At 40.9% G+C, this 25554-nt stretch overlaps 2 protein-coding genes across 2 annotated transcripts; one reads left to right on the forward strand and one right to left on the reverse strand.

Moving 5' to 3' along the window:
• Nucleotides 1–15930: 15930 nt before the first annotated feature.
• Nucleotides 15931–20635, forward strand: plin2 (perilipin 2). The gene is made up of 8 exons (XM_014982358.2): nucleotides 15931–16231; nucleotides 16432–16477; nucleotides 16736–16931; nucleotides 17614–17696; nucleotides 17849–18134; nucleotides 18876–19051; nucleotides 19143–19259; nucleotides 19975–20635. Exons 2-8 carry the CDS (start codon nucleotides 16448–16450, stop codon nucleotides 20437–20439), a joined length of 1353 nt encoding a protein of 450 aa, XP_014837844.2. The 5' UTR covers nucleotides 15931–16231; nucleotides 16432–16447; the 3' UTR covers nucleotides 20440–20635.
• A 401-nt stretch (nucleotides 20636–21036) lies between these two features.
• Nucleotides 21037–23972, reverse strand: cdca9 (cell division cycle associated 9). Its single transcript, XM_014982359.2, has 11 exons — nucleotides 23899–23972; nucleotides 23691–23818; nucleotides 23485–23616; nucleotides 23234–23271; nucleotides 23101–23152; nucleotides 22941–23008; nucleotides 22792–22859; nucleotides 22613–22708; nucleotides 22328–22409; nucleotides 21335–21421; nucleotides 21037–21236 (listed from the first exon to the last, which is right to left on the reverse strand). The coding sequence occupies exons 2-11, from the start codon at nucleotides 23800–23802 to the stop codon at nucleotides 21195–21197; spliced, it is 777 nt and encodes a 258-aa protein (XP_014837845.2). The 5' UTR covers nucleotides 23803–23818; nucleotides 23899–23972; the 3' UTR covers nucleotides 21037–21194.
• Between the last annotated feature and the right edge of the window lie 1582 nt (nucleotides 23973–25554).

The raw sequence follows: 25554 nt of genomic DNA on the forward strand, positions 1-25554 counted from the left end.
TTTTTTGTAGGAACGGGATCGTATATCCAAAACTTCTAATGTTTTAACACATTTTTCCTGTTAAATGAAAGGCATCCAGTTTGCTTATTATTTTGGGCTCGATCGAAGAAAGCTGAAAAAATATTTTGTCTGTTCCCAGCAACAAAAACCGGACCAAGGTCAGTCTTCATTTGCAAACACGTGCTGTATTCGACCAAATTCTAATGCAGGTTTGGATGAACTAAGATGTACTTTAGAGTCCAAGTCAATGAGCAGACCAAGAAAAGAAAAGGAAACCAGAAAGCTTGGAAAAGAAAGATGATCACTTTCTTTTGCATCTAACATTTTGGTAAGTAGATTTTGATTTAAATGTTGTAGTTTTGTCCTAATTTATTCTTGAATTGTTGTAGGGGACGGCTAACAATCAGTCCAGTGGCTGGAAATGAATCTGAATTAAACCGAGGACAGAGCTAATAAAAAATAAAAATCATGGACTCAATTTTTCTGCTGCAGCTACATTTTAAATAAAGGTTTCAGCCCCTTTACATAAGCAAGAGAAGAGAACAGCTTATTATGGCAACAACAAAAGAAAGTCTGTTCCATATAGGGATGAAGAAACGGGCAATCTGGCCCCCATACCAACAAACGCAAACTTTCAGGAGCCGCACTTGGACGCAATCTCATTCTCCTGCCATTCTGTGATGCAGCAACTGCAGACGGATGAAGGGAGAAGGCCACTGAAGAGCAGAGATGTTCACTTGCTGACCCCTTGACCTCCATATCCCACCCCGTCCCGAGGCGGCGCGCTGCTGCGTGCTGACTCATGCTGCACGCTCACGCCTCGCACAGATGGGAGCAGCGGTCATCTGCTGACCACTTGAGGATAAAAGCTACCGAGTCGTTTTCTAGGAAAATATTCAGGAGGACTATAGTTGTTGTGTGCGGACATCAGCAGGAGAGCAGCCTTACCTCAGAGACTCTGAAATGAATACATGATGATATTTTAGAAGGTATATTCATCAGTTAAATTTTTTTAAAAATCCTCATCGGAAAAAATTCATTCACTGTCTCAATATGACGTGACGAATGTCAATAGATAATACGTCTGGTAGAATATTAAATACGCAAGTTATTGACAGAACTCTGATTGAGCTTGAGTTTGACACTTTCAGTGTTTACCGTCAGGATTCAAGCATGACATGACACAGAACCGGGTTTCTCTCAGCCAGTCTTCAAAACGGCAAAGAGTATAGAAGATGTCATTCAAGTAGAGGGCAATTTGTTGATCCTTCTAGGTCATAAAAAGTCAGCAGGACAAGTAGCTTCTTGTCAAACGTGTGTGTACGGTTAAGAACAAGTGGCAATGTGGCAAACAAAGCTGGATGAGGAACAGTTTGAGAAAGAGACAAGAGAAGACCCACCACTGGAGCGATATAAGAGAAAGAGAGGAGCTTATGCTCCGATCTTGTGAAATAGAAGGCTAAGTGTTGTCCTATTGCCAAAAAAGGCCTGTACAAAGTAAGACAGAATCATTATCAATAATTATGGTTTTTAAAACAAGCAAACAAATTAGATCCATGTCTGTCCATTGAGTCGATTTCTAAATATCGGCATCGGGTCCAGCCCAATCAGTTGACTTCAACAGCTTTCACACACAAAGATCTTCATTTATGTAAATTCTTTATTGCTGATTATTTTTTCTTGACTGTTCCTAGAGTCCGCACTGACTTTGGTTGAAGAAAAAGAAAAGAAAGAAAGCTTTTCATTTCACAGATCATCGGCTTGGAATCTGCTTCAGGATGAACTTCACTTGAAAGAGCTGCCCTCATTTTATTTCTTCAAGGGTTTATAAATGATTGAGCAGATCAAAGCCTATAAGCCACAGTTTAAACTGGCTTGAGGAGAGCGGTTTTTATTTAATGTTATTGATATTGTACCGTTTTTTTGTATCCACCGGTTTTAACTACATTGTTGTAATGAATTTAAACTTTTATATGTTGGTTTCTGGTGATTTTCCCACATTTCTGTGCATTTGCTAAAAATGTAGCCCACATCTGACTTATCTTTCCAGAATGCCAGCAGTCTCAGACTTTCAGCTTCAGCTGAGGATGTTGTGGAAAACATGATATTTTAGGATGGACATTGACTCAAAAGGGGGAAAAGTTCATCACCAACTACTGTATAATCCTTAATCTTTATATATTAGATAATGTTTTGATGTTTTTTTTAACTGTGACAAAAAGCACCTGATTCTGTTTTGGGGATAGAGCTAAAGCAGCAGGTGCCCCTCGCTTTACTTCGCCATGATTTCAATAAATCCTGTCAAACTGAAATGACGCGCCTCTTTCTACAGTGTCGCAGGCATAAACGCTGAGGGGGGAAACGCTGCGGGGTTTTTTACCTTGGCGCACACAGCCAGGAGAAGCAGTCCAGCCGTCCACGAGCCGCTCCAACTCATCATCTCGGACGCAAACAGACTCAAAGTAATTTCAAGCTGTTGAGTGACTCCTCTGAATGTCCCGGCTCTCCTGTTCAGAACCAGAAAGCGGTCCGCGCTGCTCTCCGCGCTGCGCTCCGGCTCCGGTTCCCGAGCGGAGGAGGAGGAAGGCGAAAGTCAGCCGAGACAGGACGGAGACGACATGACACTCCGCGGACGCTTCCAGATATTTGGTTCCCCTCAACAGCAAACACGTTGCTGCTAAATTTATGTTTGCATGCCAGGCGTGCGTCAGAAAGAGGGGCTCACCCACCTTACATTCTTAAAGAAACATGCTCCGTTACGCGCCTGACGTGCTGCCCGAACTTGAAGGGGATGCTTTTTTCTTTTTTCTTTCTTTTCACCTAATGTGTTTAGGCTGCCAGTCATCTTAATGGATGTCCTCGATGGCTGGCATCACAAAGGACTCTATTCTACCCACTTGTCTGTCTGTGCCCAGGACTGTTTGTTTTTGTTGGAGCTCAGAAAGGCCAGACCAGTCACAACAGCTCACAGGAAGCAGCGAAGGCATTCAGAAGAGCTCCAAACATATACGAATGGAAGATATACACAGTGCTGAGGGGGGAAAAAAAAAAACCTTTGGACCTTTCCACTTTTTGACACATTTCATCCACGAACTTCAAACACAAAGTGCATTATTGTAAAGAGGAAGGAAAATGATGTGTGGTTTTGATTTTATTTATTTTTTTCTTACAAATAAAAGTCATAAAACAGAGGTCTGTTCATTTGGATTCAGAATACTTTGTAGAAAGATCTTTCTGTCAAACTGCACATCAAAGTCTCTGAAGTCCATCTCTACAATCTTTACATATGTAGATACTGAAAGTTAACCAGATCTTCTCAGTCTGCTGACGTCATCACAAATTCTCTGTTGGATAAAGGTTTGGGCTTTGACTAGGCTATTCTAACACAGGCATCTCCATTCCGGCCTTAACTCTCTTTTTGCAGCATCTACCAGATTTTCTTCCATAACTGTCTTGTATTTAAGTCCATCCATCTTGGAAAGTGCAACAACGGACGAAAATTTTAAAACCCTCATAAATTATTTCAATTTTCTTTTCATTTTTTTTAGCAGTTCTCAGAGAAAATCCTTTAAAGTTTGTCTTTAAGTGGACCGCACTTGCGCTGAACTTTTCTAGTCATATTGAACACTCAAAGCTCTTTTTACCCAATCACACTCACAAATACTCGTATACTAATACACAAATTATAAGACAACGTGAGGTTCATCACCTGCCCCACGCAGGAGGCAGCAGGAATTAAACGCATCGCTTCCGTGTCATAAAAATGAAACGACAAAAGGTCATTTTCCTGCACCTGCTGCAACACGCAAACAAAAAGTTTCCAGTTTTTCAGCTGCAACCAAACAAGATTAGGTCTGAAAGCACGAGTTGCTTTGGTCTTTGTAGTTCTGCCGTTGGCACCGCCGGCCATTTAAGGTCAGGAAGAGTATTATCTGAATCGAGCTGCTTGTGAACTGAGATCAACCGAAAGGAATGAAGCATTCCCGCTCTTGACCCTTGCAGTGCCCTAATGGAAAAGTTTTTAATTTCTCTACACATGGTTTGGATGTAGCATCAAATTAGGTTTGAATAGAGGCCCAAATTGATTTTAGTACAGAAAAAATGAACTTACTTTGCCCTGCTTCATTTTTAAATTATTGTAAAATGGCCTCAAGATGGTCCACTTCCTCTTTCGGGGATTTTTTATTTGTATTTTTTTCATATCGTTTTGTAAGTAGCGGCTGAAGCCGGCATCTCTACGTTCTGTTGATCCTCTGTTCGGCTAAATGACGTGATGTTCTTTGAAGCTTTGCCCACAGTGGTAATGCATCAAGATTGGCCTTGTCAGCACTGAAATTATCCAGGGCCACTGTAATAACAATGTATCTAAAAATGCTCTCTGCCTTGCTGCCTACTAAGAGACCAAAGAAGAAAAAAAAAGGTATGTATGGTATGAGTTACCTGACATGGGGCTTTGATTCTGCTGCTTTTATAAGAAACCACAAAAACGCAACTCGTGTAGGAAGGAGATTAATTTGGGGTTTAAAAGATTTATTTTGTGCTGTTATTTGTTTAGTGTGGATGATTGTGCAACATGCAACTTCAAAATCATAACTAAAGACTAAAATTAATGCACACATGAAAGTAGTGCTTATCCCAAAACTTACGTTTTGCTTGACTTGAATTTTTAGCTCTTCTCATGGACAAGCAAAGTGTCGGTGAGACAAGGATCGATCTGCCTGGTTACAGTGACAAAAACACAGAGTCTTTCAAACTGTAGAACGATCAAGCATGTCATGGCAGCATCATGCCGGGTGCTGTTTAGTTCTTTCATTGCACAGAGCTAATAGGATATTAAAGAAAGAGCTGACACAGTTTGGGGCTCCAATAAACGTACATCACATAAAGCGAATGTTATGCTTCTGAAAAAGCCCTGAAAATGTTTAAAAGCAGCTAAAACTGTCAGGATGTGCGAGTTTGAGGATGGACCAAAATGCAGGCAGGAGCTGTAGAAAGTTTTAATGAAGAATGAAAATAAATAAATTTAAAAAACAGAGGGAGCACAGGGAGCCAGAGCAGAGCAAAAACCATAAATCCAAGGAATGAGTCATCAAGGGACATGGGGAAGAACAGAAAGCACCAGTAGGAAGAGAGGCGTTTAAATACTGTGAGCGTGAATAATGGAACAAAAGACCTGAACTGATGAGCTCACGGGCTGCAGGTGTGAGGGGCGAGAGAGTGAGAAAGAGAGGCAGAGGGGGCGAGGGAATAAATCTAACACTGAAGAATCACTAGACCTGAGAAACAAAATTAAACTAGAGCAACAAAAAAATAACTAGACACGAGAAAAAAAACATAATGAACTAGACCTGAATTAATGCAAAACAGAAACAAGATTGATCTCATAAAAAAGAAACTAAAGAATAACGACTCCAGAATCACACCTTTAACAATCAATCCAAGTTAGCCCTACTGTTTCTGAATGGAAGAGTGAAGGTCAAATATCCAGACACGTCTGGATTTTTAAATGGGGGCAGTATTATTTATTTTCCAGACAAACTTTATACCACAGCCACGTAACTATCTGATCGTCATGTCATTGTAAAAATGTTGCATATATCGCACGTGACAGAAGAGAAATTTGAAATTGGCCTCTGTGACTTTAAGAAACTCCAACTCTTTCTGAAACTCCGTCTTCAGCACATCACCACAACTATGTTCCTCCGTTATGCCATTTACAAGATTCTTAGGAGCGATGGAAGTAGTTTGTGTGAGAAGACAGGCTGTTTCTCCAGGTCTTTGCTAATTGCTGCTGCCACTAGTCTGGGGGAGCCGAGTGGTGAAGATGAGGTGGCGGACACTCAAAATGTACGTTTAAAAAAAAAAGAAGAAGAAAAGCAACATAGGTATGTTTTTGATGAAGAAATAACATTAAAACATGATATGGATCTCAAAAAAGTTGATTTTACATAACAGCCAGCCTTTAAAGCCTCCCTGCTCATATTTGTCATCGGGTGAAGTTCTGAAACGAGGAGGAACGACCGCTGGAAGTCCCCCGGTGAACTTTGACCGCCCTGCAGCACCCTGAGAACAGCAGCAACACCCCTCAGAGTCAGAGCATGCGTTGTGTAATCCCCTCAAGACATGAATAGTTTACATTCAGTGCGACTGGCAGTGCATGGCTAAGCTATGTCCTCATGTTACAAATGTTACTCTTACTGATGGATGTACTCTGTAGGATCGCTTGTTCAAAGATCCCACCTGCAGACTTGCAAAATCAATCCCCACCCCCGTCCCTAAGATGTATTTTTAGACTTTACAAGCCTAAATGGCATCTGTCGTGTCTTTACTCAAGACATCTTACAGGATTTTTTGTTCCGGTGCGACAAATAAGAGGTTGAAGCGTCGGGTAATGACAGCATTTAAGCCGAGATCTTTTGTTTGACTGCTTTGATGGGCTGAAGGGTCTTTGGCTCTCTTTCCTTTACATCTCCCAGTCCTTTTTTTTTAGAAGCAGAATACTTTGGGAACATAAAGATTTCTGTTACTGTGAGAAGAAGTAGGACATGAACAAATTCACGATCACTACTCTTACGTACCACTACGTCCACTGTGAGTAACTTTCCTGAATGGTGTTTGTGCTGAAGTGAGACCTCTTGTTTTCTTCACAAGCTTTGTTGCTCTAACGTTATTGCTGAGCCCGGTTGGAGGTTAAGAGAACATTCAATAAACAGTAGATATCATCACTGGAGATACTTTATGCTGCAACATGGATAGATATTACTGTAAGTTTTCATTTCATAGTGGATAAAACGTATTTGCAAAAGTGTCTCTTCTGCCTACATTTTTACTAGTCGTGATGCCAGAAAGTGCACTGCATAAAGACGCCGTTTTAAAATACTAAATTAATGTTAGGATCTCCTTACCAAATACTTTTTCTAATCTTGGATGGCTACTTTTTACTTTTACATGAGCAGAAATACACTGAAGGGGTACTACTCTTACTCGAGTATAATTGGTATTCGAGCCACCTCTGGGTAAATATTAGTTTTTTATTCTAAAGTTATTTTCTGTCTGCTGAGCCTGTTGTACCATTTGGAAGTCAAAGTGAATATTCAATAAACAGTAGGCATTCTTGAATTTCCCACTAATAGTAGCACCTGGTGAGAACTTGTGTTTCTTCTTTAAGTGTGTTCAGATAACGAATCGCAGTCCTGGGTCGTCTGAGCTTCTACTAACTTTCTGTCCTCTCACAGGGATGCACACTGACATCACTCACTGGATATTTTTCTATCATCTGAAGCCCTAAATGTTTTTTTTTTCCTCTGTAAAAGAGTTTCGTTTCATTTTGTGCGTTTGAAGACGTCTGCCAATTTCACAAAAAACAGAAATGCAAACCAAAGTTCAGCACGCCAGTGCCACTTCCTGCCCGTCGGCTCGCATGTAGGAGCACACAACCAGGCAAGCCTGGGGCCGTGGTGTGTACAGTACATGTGCTGGTTTCCTCTGGCTAAACACACTTGGAGCAGGCCTGCGCCCCCACGCATGAGTAACCTGGCTGTGTGGCTTAAGCTGACTCCAAACACTGCTGTTTGATCAGTGACATCGGGTCTCAAAGAGCCGCTTGTCGAACGTATTCAAAGAGAGGGCAGGAATTTCCCAAATACGTTACCAGGAAGAAAAAAAACAACCCTCGTGGGATACAGAGTAACTTGTTTCCCCCCTCTCCCCCCAAACGAATCACAGCAGCTGCATAATTTCTTTTAGAAGAAGACCAATTAGGGGTTAAATATGTCCATTTCTCCCAGTGCAGCTCAGTGCCACTCGCTTGCCTTTCCTCATCTGCCCTGATCGCCTCCACAGCCCTGTGGAATTTGGCACGCCGGCTGGATGTGTGCGTTTCTGCGTGTGTCCGCTCATGCCTGAGACTCTGGGGGGAAACCAAAGCCCTCTGCCACCGCCGGGCCTCCGTTGGAGCGGGATGCCGAGCTCGCCGAGGGTACAGGAACCCCACTGTCTGTCAGCTCAGATCCGTTTCAGCTGGCGGGCATCGCTTTTCCCGTCGGGTATGTCAGAAGCCACCGCTTTGCTGTCTGGAGGCTTCCGGCAACAAAAGAGTCAAACGCAGACGGCAGAGAGGACCCTCTCTCGCAATGTTGCCAGCGATCAGTCAACTTGTCAGTGAACTCTGGGGTTTTATGTTTAATCTTTCTGCTTTAGAGAAGTGTGGAATTACAGACAAATTCTGGCTCAGAGCTAAGATCAATATGCACACAATTGCTTTGACCAGTTAGGTGAATAACTTTGGATCAAAATCTTTCAAATTATCGCTTCGGATTACACAAAATAACCTTGCTCATAATGATACAGTATCTGAGACACGTCTGTCAGATTTTCCAGATAACGCAGTTTTTTGTGCTGTAAAAATAAAATTGGAGCTGCATTTTAAAAAGGAAATACAATACTTAGGACTGTTTTTTTTTTTTTTTTTTTTTTTTTACTTTTAAATCTTGTACAAGCAGAACTTTCTCAGTTGGGACGTCATAGATTAAACCAGTTGTGTCTAAACTCTTTGCCATGAGTTAAAAGCTTTTGGTTCCACAAACATGATTTATTTCTGAGTGAAATTTTTCAAAAATGTATCTGCCCAAAAAATGAACCAAACATGCAAAATTGATGTAAAAAAAACAAACAAACAAAAAAGATCTGTGGAATATTGTATATCTATACATGTATTTAAAATTTTAAGAATTGATTGTTGTTGTTTTTTGCTTGTTTGTTTTTGGGTGGGAGAAAGACGAGGTTTGGGATTTGTTTTGTTTTTTGTCTAGGCTCTACAACTAGAACAAGACATAAGTTAGTATTTCTGAAAGTTTGAAGCACTTTAAAGTTAAGATGAATGCAGAATCCTGGTTAATAAATGAGGATTACTTTGTGTTGCACCTAACGTTTCTATTTTTTTTTTTTTTTTTAAAAAAGGCATTCCTGATTTTGAAGCATCTGCATGACTGCTTTCACAATCCTCATGATTTGTCTCCTTTATTTTAGAAGATTGCAAGAAAAAGAGTGGGTGGCAATAAAATGAACAGAGAGTCGTTGCTGGGCTGCAGAGACCACCTGAGCAGAGGTCCGTTCGGGTGCCCGCACAGTAAGCGTCTGGAAGTTGGAAAAAAGGCCCAGCGAGACGACAGGCAGTTTGGCCCATCTGTCAGCTGCCACTCTGTACTTATTACAGCTTCTCTCAAGTCCAAGTTAGGTTTCCTCTGGTTTATATGAAGTCCTGCAATCCCCCAGGTGATGTTTTGGAGACCAGCTGACAGAAAGAGTCCAGAAAATTAAAATAAAATAAAAATAAATTAAAAAAAAGGTCCGGATGGAAAGCAGAAATGAAGTACTGCTCTTTTCCCACGTTGTTCTTGGCTGCCGTCTGCCCCCAAAGACTTAAGCGAACACTTCCAAAACAAAGAGATTGTCTGTGTAGGTGCCCAAAAAGCCGGCCCACGCATGTACGCACACTTGCACAAAGACAGAGCCGCACTCACATGCTGAAAAACCTTCCTTCAATTGCATCTAAGTGCCTGTTAAAGCAGCTGTTTTCTGTAAATACGGCTTCAACTTAGACATTTGGTTTCAGATCCCTCTAAATTACGGGTTAATCACCAGAACCTGCTGAGGTTGTCAGCAAAACAGAAAACATAACAGTGAATGGATGCCCTCATTGCCAGCTCCAACAGCCGGCCTGCTAATCCGGGCTCGGTTCTGTGAAAAAAAAGCCCTGCGATGGGATCCAGTGGAAGCACCGCAGGGTCATGTGTTGGAGCCACATGGGTCCAATCTTCCTGTTTCACATCTGCCCCTAAGTGTTCAACAACAAGAGCAAACGCCTCTGATTCTGCAGCTTCGGGTTTGTTTTGTTCTCTCAAAATGAAAAATCGTTACTGGAACTCATCGTTAAGGTGGAACTGGGGTCGAGGCGCGATGCCACAGGAATGACAGAGATCTCAATTTCCGGCCTCTTCTTCGCAGCTTCAACTTTGACGGGTTGTTGATTATTTTTCTTTTAACTCGATACCCACAGCGGGAGACGCGGATGACTGTCTTTGCTAATGAGCCAAACTCATTATTTCAGGATTACATCCAACAGGTGCCCAGAGCCCGGATTAACAAGACTTTTGTCTATAAATGTGCGCTGGATACCCCGCTAAGCATCTATTGTCTGCGCAGATCCTTCTTTTATTAAGGGATGAAGTCGTGATCGTTTCAAAATGGAGAGCATTGGGGCACTTCTACGTGGAAATGTCAGGCTGAGGCAGAAGCTTTATCAAATTTTGATCCCAAAATATGACAAGGCTGTCAAAACTCAGCCAACGTCTGAGTCCTGATGGATTTTTCTGAAGTCCTTACAACGTATTTTTAAAATTATTTAAATAGACTAAAACGAGAGATCCTGGCTGCCTGTTTTCATGAGCTGAAATTGTGTAAATACGGTTGAAATTCTCTTCTTTATTCACCATTTTTTAACTTTTATTTTAGCAAGCTGCATACATACATAAAAAGGAGAGGTTGCAACACCACAGAATACTGTGCAAAAATCACCCTTTTTTTTTACATTTCCTTCACTTGGGGCAGGACCACAGGGAAAGCACTTCACCCTTTTGTCCTGTCAACACCATGGTTTCAAATTAGAAAGTTCTGACCCGCAAAAACCTTCTGATTGGTTGGAGATCAGCAGAAGCTGGAGATCCCGGTCTGATGAAGCCAATAAGACCATGTCATCTGCAAAAAGCAGAGACCCGATCCTAAATCCACCAAAACAGATCCCTCAACACCTTTCCTGTGCCTTGAAAGTCTGTCCACAAACAAAGTCTGTGACAAAGGGCATCCTCAATGAACGCCAACTCTCACTTTAAGCTGCTCTCTTGTTTGGTGCACTTGTTCAACTGCTTGTCAACAAAGGCTCAACCGATCAGGGTAGCTTGTCCATATAGTACCGTCTCTGAACCATGACGTGTACGATGATGTAGATAGACGACATCCATCATCTCTAACCAGGCCTTCTAAGTTTCATCCACACTTCTATCGCTTGTTGGATATTTCCCCTCTCTTTGATCATTCTCTGTCAACCAAAGAGTTGGTGCCACTTTCAAAGTCACCTAAATCCTCTTCCCGTCTCAGTTTGACACAGTCTTGATTCTACAATCACAGCATTAGTTCACAATTGTTTTCCCCAGATCCGATTTGTTTTATAGTTACCTTCTACTGCATATATGTCACTTTAAGGGTGGATAAAATACATCCACAGCAGAGATTGTGTGTGAGGTTGTAACATTTGAACCTAGAGCTGACCATCAATCAGTGAGTCATATTTCTTCTCAGGTTTAAAGCCAGATCTCAGCCTCAATTCCCCTGTGATCTTCAAAGCCTGAAAGGACAGCCACTCTCCTCCTGTCTGCTCCCTGTCTTCCAGCAGCGTCTCTCGCTGTGTGTGATCCTGAGGTGTGACACTTTCCCAGTAGCCCACAGGTATCTGTTACCCAGCCAGGAGGGCTGGCTCGCCGCCCACATCACCTGCCTGTCTCAGAGGGCACAATGGAGCTGATAGATCTCCAGTCCCTGGGGGTACAGACTCTCCTGTACCCGCCATGCCAGCTGCACACCAGCAGAACCCGCAGGAAACAGACACAGGTCCCACTGAGGTTCCTTTCATCGTTCAATGGTCCTCAATGCGTTTCTGCCAAAATATGATTCTGTGGATTTAAACCTGAAGAGATCGAGGCAGTCGTTCTCTAAAAACCTAAAATTCATTGTTTCTGGACTACGAGAGGAAGGCGGAGTAGCCAGAGATAACCCACGCAGGCGCAGGGAGAACATGCTAACTCCATGCAGAAAGACCCCCGAGCCAGGATTTGAACCCAGCGGCTTCCTGAGGCAAGGCAGAGCACCGTGCAGCTCGTATTAAAATTAATCTACAAAGTATTACTATCCTCTAATAGGTGGCAGTAACAAAAATAAAAAAGTACAGCTCACTGCAAAACCAACATTTATCTGCAAAAGGTTTAAAACATGAACAACGTATGTGGGTGTTCGTAGAAACCGTCAACATTGGCGCCATCTGCTGGATTAAATCTGGAAGTACTAAGCTTTACACTACCCGTTTTACTTCATTTGATTGCTAAATTCATCAAAAACGTTTTTTCTGGGGGCCACTTGTCGATTGCCAAAATGTACTGCGAGATCAAATAAGCAGCACATTTTCTGGCACGTCCCAGTGTTTACCGCAGGAATCTGCACCTTGTAAATCTGATGTGAAACGAGAAGTGAGACGAAATGAATGTCTTTCTTTGGCTCGGACTGTGGCAATTTGAAGGAAGTCGAGTGGGGACAGTGAACTCAAGTTACCCCAGATGATGTCACTGAGGGGTTTTTATTTACCCAAGGTGGAAAAGTCAGAGAACTGTGCCTTCAGTCTGCATGAAAATGTTGTACAAACAAGGATTAGGAGATACTAAACATCCACCCATTTTATAAAGCTGAAATATGGTGCAATTGCAAATCAACTTTTACAAATTGTGCGAGAAAGTTTGCTTGGAAGTAGATGTTTAAAGACCCGGGTCTGATTTGTCGTTTGTTTTTCCAGTGAGAATTCATCCAGTTTCCAACTTCTTAACCTGAAAAGTCCCACGCAGCCCCGTCACAAAGCTAAGTTTGTGATAGACAAAAAAATGAAATCGTAATGAATAAATTCAATGTTTGAGTTTTATCCCCACACAATTCAACTGCAAGACAAGCAAATATATTTGAAGGATAAAAATAAAAGGAAGAATTTATCCTGGTTGCATTAGTGGTAAACTTTTGTTGGAATACCTTTAAAATTACATTTTTCTATTTGTGTTTCTTTCAAGATAAACCTCAGATTTTTGACTCGGTCATCCAAAACATTAAATCTTCCCAGTTTAAGTCATTTTTCTGACTGTGGACGTATGTTTGGATTCACCGTTATACTAAAAAAAAAAATTATTAATTCATCTTCAGGTTTCGAGCATAGAACTGAAGATTTTTATTTGCAACAGTTCATCTGTTAATGCACTTTGACAAAAACACCATTTTCAAGTAGAAAGAGGAACAAATCCATGTGCAAGAACAGTGAAGGTCAGGGGTCATGTAAAGTGTGGTTGAAGCTTTGCCAAAATGCAAACAGAAACTTGGGAAGAGCAAAGTGACCACATAAAAATAGAAACAGAAAACTTACAATACTAACATTGTCCAATATCTCTGCTGCCAGTCTAATGCGGATCATTTTATCTGTGGTGTTTTTATTGCTTCAGTGTCAAAGTGAAACTAAAAAAAAAAAACTAGAATAAAGGATTAGACCTCTGACCGCTGAACAGAAGTTTTTGAGATCTCGCGTCGCCATGCGAATGAGTCACAACCGAGTGCTCTTTGATTCACATTGAAGATGGCCCGGGCCATAAAAGGGAACATGACGTGTGCCATAAAACACGATCCGATCAATGTCCAGTACAACGTGGAGTCACAACCCGCTACGTGTTCGCTAACGAGACAGGAGTTCTGCTTTAGATCCTGCGGCAAATCAGCACCAACTTGAAATTTTTCATCCTGACAGACTCGCCGTGGCTTTCCGAAGCCAACATCTTCATATGGGCTTGATTTGATCTACTTACAGGCTAATAAATTGAGCCCAATGGTCCCAGTGCGTTTGCCAGCTGAAGAAGCTAAAATGTGAACATGTGTTTCGCCATCTGGCCTCCAAATGCAAAGCAACGGTGATTCTGCACATATGATTGATTCGACTTTTATTAACGTGTATGGAAATAGAAATATGCACCAGAAAGAGAAAAGAGATGGACCAGTTTTCAGCCAAACTACTTGTATCATTAATATGTTCAGGAATCCATGTTAAAGTGTATTACACGAGTCAAAAAAATAGGCAACGTGCGCCACAGTTTGTACACTTCTCTAAGCTCCACTGAAATCCCTCCATTCTAAGTGACTGATTATAACCTTAAAATAACCAGGAGATTTTATTCCTGTACAGGACGTTACAAAGGGTAATAAAAGATGGGGATCGGACTTGGAACTGGAGCATGAATCATGCTTTTATGTGTTTGTATTGCAGCAGCTAATCTGCTGTCATTCTGGCACGTAGCTTTCTGGGCCACACGGACAGAAAAAAGTAATCCGTTATAAACTTTGCAGTCACTGTCCCTCTTATTGCTGATGATTACTGAGAGGCAAACAGGATGGTAAATGTGTCTCATTTTGCCTGACTGTGGGATGTGGACACTTTTTGTTACATTACACTCCGAAATTATATCTGATATAGATCGCTGCTTTAAGAGGACAACTTTTTAGTAGACAGAGTCCACCTGTGTGTGATTTAAGCTCATTGTGACTGTAGATGCTCTGTGAAGGCCACGGATGTTTGCTAAAGAACATTAGTGGACAATTAGCATCACAAAGACCAGAAGTATACAGAAGACAAAGGAGAGAAAAATATGTGGAGTGGTTCAAACAGAATCATCTCCCCCCCTAAAACTGTCTTTACTGACCAGACAGAAAAACTGGCTAAAATAACATCTTTTATTCTGAAGGTCCAAAGAGCCTCTTGTGAACACCTTAGCACCACAATACATTAAAGATCTGCTGTTGTTGTATCAACCTTCCAGACCCCTCAGGTCTTCTGGTTCTGGTTCTGCATCCCCAGAACCAGAACCAAATGAGGAGAAGCAGCATTCAGCTTCTATGCACCACAAATCTGGAACAAACTTCCAGAAAACTGTAAAACAGCTGAAACACTGACTTCCTTAAAATCTTGACTAAAAAGCCACCTGTTTAGAGTTGCATTTGAAACGTAATCAATTGCAAATGTAATGATGGCTCTTCACTTAATGTAATGTTTTGATTGTTGATTCTATGTTGCATGACTCTGTGTTTTTGAGTTTGTTATGATGTAAAGCACTTTGAAATACCTTGCTGCTGAAATGTGCTCTACAAATACAATTTGATTGATTGATTATACAAATGCACACCACACTTTTCAGAAGTGTTTTGGTGAAGAAGAAAAAAAACATGCATCATGCTTAGTTAGGTTATTAGCTGTATTTGTATGATTCAAACCAGCAATAAATGTGATCACTAGTCTTTATACTATTATTGTTAGTCATAAGGAAAAACACTAAACTATTATTCACAGAGTATTCTGTCTTAATGCTCTGTATTTGGAGATTTTCGTCTCAAACCTGGGGTATTAGGAAGCTTGTGAGCTCAAACCATGAGAAGAAAATCCCCAGAGGAGAAATTTCTAGAATTTTACTTATGTAACAGAATCCCAGAATAAAATTTGTTACAATTAAAACTCATTCAGGATGGGAATGAGCCATGCACAGCTTTGAAAAAGAAAATGTTCAAGTGTTTGGGTCTACTAGAGGTCTAGGAGCAATAAATGTAATAATTGTAGTTGTAAGATGTTTTATTTGATGAAGATTAGAAATATTTGATAGATTTTCAATATGTGGGTCAACTAAATAGGGTCTGTGATCTGTGACTGGGATCTTATTCAGGGTGGACCCCACTTCTCACACAGTGACTGCTGGAGAGAGGAATTAATCCTCCAAAGTGAATCAAAGATGTTAAGACATTTTCATCCATGGATGAAATGTGGTATACCTGCTTGCCCATGGATAGTATCAGAAACTGAGGTATTTTATTTATTTGTCTGTTTTATTTATTACATATAACAGATTAATTTGATTAAAATCATATTTTAAAAATGTATCAAGTCATTAAAACCTATTTCAACAGGTGTGTGTAAAAATGTAGTAACACCAGTGACTTTGATTTTCAACTTCACAAATAAGGAAGTTTTAATTTTATATTTTATTTTATATCGAGTTTCTAAATGGATAACACCTGCCGTCATGGTTGACAATTCACATTTTTTATGTTAAAATATTTCACTTGTCACCGCTTTGTTCGTTAGCTGACAGGTGAAAGTTCATGCAATCAACCTGCTGAATCGCCATTGTTGCCTCAGAAGAAATCCCCCATTACTCTGAACTTCCACCTTTTCTAAGTCACCTTTGTTCTAGAATCATTGCGTCACAGCGCCACGCCTCATCTCGCGATATTTTTTTTTTTTTTTCCCAGAGCGAATAAATACAGCAGCTGTTGGTTCGTTCAGGTCATCCGGTGAAGAAAGTGACATTTGTGAGTTATCTGTCGCCTTTATTCGGTAAGGTTTTTCTTTTTGTTTTTAACGCTTTATTGAGAAACAACCCGTTTTCAGCTGTGGTATTTAAACAGATACCGGAATTACGTTTAATAAACGCTGTACTACGGAAGTAACTGCTTATTCCTATAATGGTCTTTGCTTTGTTTGCATTTCTTCAGAAGAAAAGTTGTTAAAGTAAGTCTAAATATGTGTTTTTGCAGATTTCTGAGAGCAGAAATGGCAGCAGCTGAAGTTATGCCAAATCAGGTGAGTTTGGTAAAGACTGTGGTGATTAATTACCCTTTCAACACAGGGTAATACTTCAGGTTGGCATAAAATGAACACAAGGCTTTTTGGTCTGCAGCAGTGGTACCAGCAGAGATTGGTGCAAAACAGCGCGTCGACATTCACTCTGTATCTTAAACATTAAGAAAACAAACATCCTCATGTATTGCACACTAAAAATCTCACTCATTCAGTGTTAAGAAATTAATTTAAATTGTGTTTCTCTGCATTTGCTCACAGAGTGTGGTGGAGAGGGTAACCAGCCTCCCTCTGGTGAGCTCCACTTACAGCCTGGTGTTCAGTGTGTACTCAAACACCAAGGACAACCACCCTTATATCAGGAGTGTGTGCGAGGCTGCGGAGCAAGGGGTCCGCACCATCACCTCTGTGGCCCTCACCACGGCCTCGCCCATCATCGGCAAGCTGGAGCCTCAGAGTAAGACAGATTAGAGGACAAGCAACGCATAATGAAACCTTGAGGGTCATTATGTGCTGTTCTGCCGAGTCACGTCGCTAGAATTTGAAACAGGATGGTTAGCCCAGACTCCTGACTCTTAATCCAGTTGATCTTTCACCTCATTAAGAGGTTACCATAAGTATTCACAACTCTAGAATTCTTCAGATTTCATATTCAATCTGGATTTTGTTTTGATGAAACAAGATAAAGTGATAAAGATTCAAGTGTTTTTCCAGGATTGGACAGGATTTAGTTGCACCCATTTTTCTTTTTCACAACAGAAGAAATAAAGCATCCCCGCAGCATGATGCAGCCACAACCATGTTTAGCATTATTGGGGATTGGTGCAGTGTTATTTATTCTCCCCATCAAACCTTTTGGGTTTTGGATGTGTTAAATACTTAGATAACAAGTAGTTGCACTGGGTTTTATTTTGGCATATCAAAGTAAACTGGACTAAAATACAATGGAAGCTATGTAACCTTTTGCTTCCATTATGCACTGATTTGTGTTGGTCTATAGTAGAATCCCACTAAAACACATTCAAATCTCTGGTTATAAAGTAGAAAGTGTGAAAAAGTTTAAGGGATGCTCAGGTTATCTGGACATTTTTTGCTTCAGAAAGTCTCACGATAAATTTTCCCTTTTGCTCCATCTACAGTTGCCATTGCCAATGACCTGGCCTGCAAAGGTTTGGACAAGATTGAGAAAACTCTGCCAATCCTCCACCAGCCCTCTGACCAGGTATGGCAACAAGCCCAGTTGCACAACACTGATGTGAGCTAATCTCCCCAAAAAAGCATCGATCATGTTGACCCATGCCTTTTCTTCCACTTTTGACTTCAGTCATTTAAAAAAAAACATTTTAAATTCCCCCATCTCTCCTTTTCCCCCAGATTGTTTCCAGCGCCAAGGATGTTGTAACCACTGCTAAGGATGTTATGACGGGAAACGTGTCTGGAGCCAAGGGCACCGTCTCTGACACGCTGAGCACCGTGGTGGAAAAGACCCGGGGCGCGGTCCAGGACGGGATGGAGAGGACCAAGGCTGCCGTCAGCGGGAGTGTGAGCACAGTGCTGGACAGCAGAGTGGTGCGGCTGGTCAGCAGCGGAGTGGACACGGCCCTCACTACGTCCGAGAGCCTGGTGGAGCAGTATCTGCCTCTGTCAGAGGAGGAGCTTGGTGAGTGGAAGTTATTGGATAAATGCTTGGAAAACAACATCCAGACACCTTTATTGATTTATGTTTTGTCACGTTGCAACCAAAAGCCTCCATCTTATTGGGATTTTATGTGATGGGCCAGCATGTCAAGTAGTTATGAAGGGGAAAGAAAATTGCAATGTGTGCTTGAGATGTAAATCAGATGCTCCCATTTGTTATACTGTCAAAAAAAAAATGCCTTGTTGCCATAGTTACGCATCATAACTGTTCAAAAGTAAAAAAAAAAAAAACTGAGACCAAAAATCCTTCCAGCTGCACGGGATCCAAACCCAGAGGGAATAAATGTCCAAACATGTGACGCCTCAACCAAAAGAAAAAAAAAAGATCTAAAGTCTATAAAAAGAACAAGCAAATCAGAGCTAATGTAACAGAGTAGCATGCTGAAGTAGCATGCTGCCACCATGAGCAATACAGTTCCAACATTGTAAACAACTAAAAAAAATATCTAGCAGTTACATAAAACTGCATCATGGGTCTGAATTTGGTTCCCAGAAAACCGGGCTTATCAGATAAATGCTAATGTGCATTAGCTGCTTTTTCCCTCCACCAGCAACACAATGAGTTGTTGTTCAGAGTGACACTCTGGTACAGCTCAGGCTTCCTAATACTGATTTATTACTTTCATGGCTAAAAACACTGCATATGCAGTGGCTTGTGGCACCTAAATATAGTGTGTTTTTGTTTCCCCTCGCCTCGTGACAGAGCTGGAGGCTAAAGCCGCGAAAGGCTTCGAAAATAAAGAGAGTTACTACGTCCGCCTGGGCTGCCTGTCCACCAAGCTGAGGAAGAGAGCGTACACCAGGGCCGTGGCCAGGATACAGGAGGGCAAGGAGCGCAGCATGGGGTTCATCTCCGAGCTCAACTCCACTGTTGACCTGGTGAGACTTTAACACTTAATGCTACAAGAATCGATGTAAATTAAAGTGTGAAAAAATCCCGATTCTAAGATTAAATCTTTCCCCTCTCTAGATGGAATACGGCAGAAAGAACATCAACAATGCTAACCAGATGGTGAACGACAAGCTGAACGTATTGGTCCCGTGGAAATCCGGCAGTCCGACCAAGGAGAATGGTCACCATGCGGAGGTAATTCACACAGGAAGCCAACCAATTAGGATCCCCGTGTTGATTTGAACAAATTTCTCTCAGATTAACCAAAACCAGCCAGGTGGCTAACAGTTGGAGCCTTGAGGAAGAACACATTTATCCTGTTTGGCTTCTCACCACATTAGGACTTCATGTAAAAGCTTTACGGATAATTAATGAAACTCTCAGCGTCCTGGCCGTGTCTTACATGAAACCACTTATTATGCTGCGCAAGAGCTTTGGTTGCATCATGAGGGTTTACTAGTCGTTCCAGGAGGATTTAGGTCCAGAACAGGAGGCAGAGCCAACTCACTCAGAGCCTTTAAATCTAGCATGATGGGAAAGGCTTACGTTTAATTAAAGCCACTAAAATTTATTGCCACACCCTCAGAAAGACATGTGAAAATAGAAATTACTCTTATTGGAGTAACATGATCTAACTGGGAAAATAACATTTAGTGAGATTCAAAGAAAAGTAAAAAGAATGGATTTTTGCAGTTAAAATTATTTTAGGGCTAAAACATTTCTGCCTCAGATGTCAACTGCTTCTGCTGCTGAAGCAGTTTTTTCTTCATACCAGGTTAATGACTGGTTCTCGTATGCTAGTTATACATTTTCCAAATATGTGTTGTAGGTTTTACTTCAAGGCAGTTATTATAAAACTGATAAAAGACCAAACTAAAAATGTTTATTTTAAATTATGTTCTCGCTGCAGGTGATCGAGTCTCGGACCTTGGCCCTCGCTCGTTCCCTCACCCAGCAGCTGCAGACCACCTGCCTCGTTCTGGTCTCCGGCCTGAAGGGACTCCCCAACCACATCCAGCAGGAGGCGCTGTCCCTCAGCCATTCGGCAGCACAGATGTACAACGGTTTCAGCCGAGCCAAGGTGCTGGGAGAGCTGCCGGACAGCGTGCTAACCAGCACCAGGGTCCAGCTGGGCAAGATGAAGGAGTCCCTGGACAACGTCATGGATTACCTGGTCAACAACACGCCGCTCAACTGGCTGGTCGGTCCTTTCTACCCGAGGATGAGCATCCACACCGAGTCGTCCGCAGCCAGCAGCGAACAACCAGAGAACAAAAACTCCCCGTTCACTGAGCCGCAAACCGAGGAGCCTGTGGAGGTGGAGATGGAGTCACTTCATTCCCAACAACAGTTCACTCCAGATTCAGACAGCTGAAGTCATTTCACTACAAAGTCCCTAATTAGCGTTAAATGCTTGACGTCCGAGTACAGAGGTTAAGCAAACTGCACTGTTGCTTTTTTATTGCAAAAGTTTCCCTGTGATCTTTTTTTCCTCGCATAAATGTCTTGACTAATTAACTTGACTAATACTAATCTGTTTAAGCCTTCAGAAAATAAACTGGAACTATAAACTTCTGTTTTTCCACTCGTCATTTTAAAACTTTTAATCCTATGCCAGTGAAACTGAACATTTAAACAAATAGTCGTATATCTGACCAATGAGTCGTATTATGTCACTTATAAGGGGACGTCACTCAGATTTCATCGAGAGCCTGCAGGTTTAGATGCAGCTGACCATCCCCGCAGCATGACATTACCACTACCTTGCATTATTACACAAATATACAGAAAAAAAAAATCTGACATTTAGTTCATTTCACGTTCAAAAATGCAGCACAGCTTTTATGCAGCCCATTTCTGCCCACAATTTCCCCAGTCAGCCCATTTGAAAACAAAGACTTTCATAATTACTAGCTGTCCGTTTTTAAAAGACCTTGCAGGACATTTAGGAGAAAGAAAGATTTCACAATCGTACGGTATCACCAGTAAACTTTATTAGATAAAAAAAAAAAAATCAAACTATGACATTTATATTTCTTAATATTACACATTATAGTCGACTGTGCAGACGGCAGATAAAAAAAAAAAAAAAAAAAAAGTCAAGCCCAGCAGGCTGGTCCAGGTCAAATATCACTGAATGTGACTGTGCTGTGCTAAATACTCCATCAGACTCTGAAATTCCCAAATCCAGGAAGAATGAATGATTACTACTATTGCACAAGGTTTCAATTCACTCAATGTGGAAATGCTGTAAATCATAAAGAGCTCACCGTAAGCTTCTGAATCTGGCACCAAGCTACATCATCGAGCAACTCCAAGTTGATTTTCTCCTTTGTCTCTTCAGAAAACATCAACATCTAGAAAGAAGGAAAAACTTTACATGTTAAAAAATATATAATTTAAATTCAAATTTCAAAAGAAAAGCATTTTAAACTATAACCTGAAATGGCGTTAAACCTCTGACAATATGCAGGTTAAAAATAAATTTAAACATTTTAAAAACCAAAACTACTTTGGAGCTTCATGTCCCTCAGTTTATACTGAAATCTCCGAAAACGGCATGTTGAAGTAGCTCTGCTACATTAGTTCTGATTTGTTTCACTCAAGTTTTATCGATCCTTCCATTAATAGAAAGACTCAAAGCAACAAGTAGCCTGGATTCAGGTGCAACAAGATGTTAAGTTACACTTTTTCTTCCTCTACAGCAGGAGTGTCAAACTCTTATTTCTGACCACATAAAGATCATGAACATACTCAAAGGGCAAAATTTATTGATAAAACTACCTCTTAAGCTGTTAAAATATGAATAAATAAGCGTCTCTGCATTCGACGAGTTCTTAAAGTTAAATAACTTCTCAAGTCAATTTAATTTGGCAGAATACAGATAAAGGCTGCTTTAATTTGACTGATAAAATAATTTAGGTGCACAACTGAAGACTCCATTTGTGTCTGTTTAAGAGTCTAAAGAGCCACATAAAAAACTTATGGTGGGCCAGATTTGGCCCCTGGGCCTTGAGTTTGACGCATGTGCTCTACAGCATTGTTTTCCAACCCTTATCTTCAAGGGCCCAATGTCCTAGATATCTCCCTGCTCCAGTATATCTGAAGCAAATGATTGCATCATCTCCTCCACAAAGGGGCCCATTAATCACCCATTTATCCAAGTGTGTGAAGTCAGAGAAACACAGAAAAGATGAAGTAGGCGAGTCCCAGGATTGAGAAACACTGGTCTACAGCTGCAAGTACCAAGCATGTACTTTTACCTGTCCCTCCGCTGTCGTCACGGTGATGTAGGCTGCAGACCCTGCCACTGAACCAGACAGCTCACCAGCAGACAGAACCGACCTGTATGGATAAATAATCCTCAAGTTCCCAATAATCTCATTTTGACTGTTATTTTGTTGTAAAAACATTCACATCTTGGGCTTCTCTGTCTTACAGACCCATAACTTATTATCTATGCAGCACCGTCACCAGGAGAACCCAATAAAGCGGTGGCTCATCAGTGGTAGATTACTTTTCCTGCAGTATAGACAATAAGGACAGACCTGAGTTTAGGCGTTTTCTGTTTCTGTTCTGGCTGATCGGCAGTTTTGCGACTCGCCAGATGGCTCTGGGTTCGTTTGACAGTCGCAAGAGAAGCCCTGTAGGAAAAAGAAGCACATGCAACTCCTTGACCTTCGGTCTCAATCTGGTTTCGACAATCTCACAGACGTTCGGGTCTTACCGGAGGTTTCCAGCGCTGTTGCTGGTAGCTATAGTTCTATTTCTTTTTATGCCCGTTGTTTTCCCACCCTAAAAAACAAAAACAGCAGTGAAAAAGAATGAAAATCCCATTTTGAATCTTTGTTTTACATCAAACGATTCACGCGTCACCTTTGGATTCCTGGCAGAAGACCTCTGGACTGGGCTGGACAACACTGGCGGAGAATCGGTTGATTTTACTTTGAAAATGGAAAGCGCAAAAATCATAAAATGCCAGGCAAAATACAGCAGCTAGTGGAATATCAGGTGCATGAAGAAAACAAGGAATTACGTGGTCCCCTGGGGACTCGCTTGAGGGGCTGAGCCATTTCACGGGATTCACTCTGCAAAGAAGAAAAATAAAGGGGATTTATTTATTTAATAAATCTTTTTCTATGAAGCATAGAGGGAAGAAATAGACTCACCTGAATGGCTATAGACACCTCACTGGCTGAAGGGTCCTCTATCACAGAAGACAACAAAAATTGGAGGGATTGAACCCCATAAAACAGCAATTTTGCATTTATTGTTTGCTACCAAAAAAAAACAATCAAAATAAAGTCCTTGTCAATAAGTTTGGAGAATTGCAGGAATTTTAACAGGATTGTTCAGCTACATCAATTTCAAGTATATTTTTTTAATAAGATCAAGTGGAAAACATAACTCAAAGACTTACGGCTGATCAGATCCCCTACGAGAGTATTTTGAAGAGAAGGAGGCATTTTCATCAGCTCCACTTTAAACACTTTGTCAACTGTTGCCAGCAGACTCTCCAGTTTGGACTCCAAGTGCCTCATGCGGTCCTGTGCTAAAAAGGAATTAAAAAATAAATTAAAAGTGATGTTCCAGCTTGGTGTTTAACACCTTTGTTTTGCCATCTACCTTCTTTCTCAATCTGTTGGATAAAAAGTCCATGTTTATTCCGTCGCATTTCCCGACTCAACTGGTGCTTGTTCTCAGTATTTGCTTCAATTTTCGCCCGTCGTTGTGACATTTTGTCTCTGTTTCCTCTTAGAATTAAAAAAAGAAGAAGAAGAAGAAGAAGAAGAAACGCACAGAAACACCCGAAGCCAACGCCAGGAATACACACCTGTTACTCCAGTTGATTTAATTAAGGGGTGTGTCCAATTTCAAGAGCCGATTCGCCGCATCCTTCTTCAACCACGAAAACCGGAAGTCACCTCAGTATATGTCCTGTTGCCTAGCAACTATAACAACGCTTAACCTAAAAAAAATGGCGCTGAAAATCTTACTTAGCTTTTTGTAATCACTACTCATTTAATTATTTTTAAATAATTACAGGAGTTAATTCTTTTTTATGTATGCAAAAGACTGTCAACACAAATTTGCTTATTTTTTGTACCGACAGATTTTAATATTTAGGTGGCGTGAATAATTTGATGCAACAAAAACCTGTGGCTGGGGGGGGAAATAGGCATACTATCACCATGTTTCGTTGTTCTATGCAAAACTCCTGTATGTTTTGTTTTCTGCTGCTTATTTTTAGACATAGCATTCATTTGACACCCAGGTTCAGAAATATTATGTCAGCTCCTCAGAAATTTCAGTGACACCAATGTTGTGCAATTTATTTAATGTTTATATGGTATGTTGGAAAAGAAATCGCATTTTCTGCATAAGTATACTTAAATCTCAAATAATGGTAATCCATTCCTCTCTTATTTAAGCCTTATCAGTTTGTGAATTTAAGTTAAAATGTCTTGACTGTAGCTTGACGCTGTTGGTGTAACGTTTACCTTGCTGTTCAGTTCTGAACCTGAATCCACACAGATTATTCCCAATCTGAGTTTTGATTGTTGGAAGAAGTCCTTCTTGGAACACATTTGGATCCTCCAGACAACGCCGTGCTCTCTGGCAGGGGTTGTGAGCAAGCCAACTCTCTTGGATGAGAAGCAACCCCACACAAAGTGCATCAGGAGGCTTCACTGTTGGCGCAACACACAACGTGGTTTTCCAGATGTTGCAAAAAAAACAACAAAAAAAAAAGTTAGTGAGTGAGTAGCTCTGAGAAAATAATTTAGCACCATTCTTCTGTATTAAGGCATTTATGGGGCAAATCGATTTATGCACTTTTGCTGGTCTCTTGAGAGAAATGCAACAGGAGTTGTGAAATTGGACATTTTTCCTTGTTTTTCTCAAATACCTCAGACTGAGGCAATGAGAGGGCTGTGGAATTTCTGCTAACGGTTGTTTGCTGCTGTGCAGACGTCTTCAAAGTCGAGGTTTCTCTTTGTGCTGTAGCTGCAGGGTGACAGCTGCAGCTACCTTTATGTGATTTCTCAGTTAAAGTTCTTAAAGAGAACTCAAAATATTCAAAAAGTAAATAAAATGTGACATTTTTAAAAAATGATTTTTTTTTTTACAGAATTTAAGTTGGCTTTGTTTAGACAGAAATGACCTCCGTTGCCTGTCTAGCCATGAGATTTTGTCTTATGTTCTTCCGCTTACTAAAGTGTTTATGTTTTAACCCTTTCAATGGTTCATTAGAAGAACCTTTGGAAAACTTTAACATGCTGTGGAGATAGTTGGACCATTTCAACCTGGTGTATTGAAAATTAGCAGAACACTGGACTTTGAGGACTGGAGATTTGTTTTCAATCCAGCTACAGAGAAAAGAAAACGGGATGAGTGGAAACGGAACTGCTGGAGTCTGTAGTCACTTCAAAATAAGAGCATGAATATAAAAGTTGACATGAAAAGTTTTTTTTTTTTTTTTTTCCTGTCC

Source organism: Poecilia mexicana, unplaced genomic scaffold (genome assembly GCF_051168715.1).
Source record: "Poecilia mexicana isolate PSO_F unplaced genomic scaffold, ASM5116871v1 scaffold_18, whole genome shotgun sequence".
Classification (NCBI taxonomy): domain Eukaryota; kingdom Metazoa; phylum Chordata; class Actinopteri; order Cyprinodontiformes; family Poeciliidae; genus Poecilia; species Poecilia mexicana.

Excerpts from the sequence above, each read along its gene's own strand:
- plin2 (XM_014982358.2), top strand. The coding sequence starts at position 16,448 with ATGGCAGCAGCTGAAGTTATGCCAAATCAG. Across the intron at positions 16,478-16,735 it reads CTGAAGTTATGCCAAATCAG|AGTGTGGTGGAGAGGGTAAC; the intron begins GTGAGTTTGGTA and ends ATTTGCTCACAG. Across the intron at positions 16,932-17,613 it reads CGGCAAGCTGGAGCCTCAGA|TTGCCATTGCCAATGACCTG; the intron begins GTAAGACAGATT and ends CTCCATCTACAG.
- cdca9 (XM_014982359.2), bottom strand. The coding sequence starts at position 23,802 with ATGTCACAACGACGGGCGAAAATTGAAGCAAATACTGAGAACAAGCAC. Across the intron at positions 23,009-23,100 it reads GCGAGTCCCCAGGGGACCAC|TAAAATCAACCGATTCTCCG; the intron begins GTAATTCCTTGT and ends CCATTTTCAAAG. Across the intron at positions 21,422-22,327 it reads TGACGACAGCGGAGGGACAG|ATGTTGATGTTTTCTGAAGA; the intron begins GTAAAAGTACAT and ends CCTTCTTTCTAG.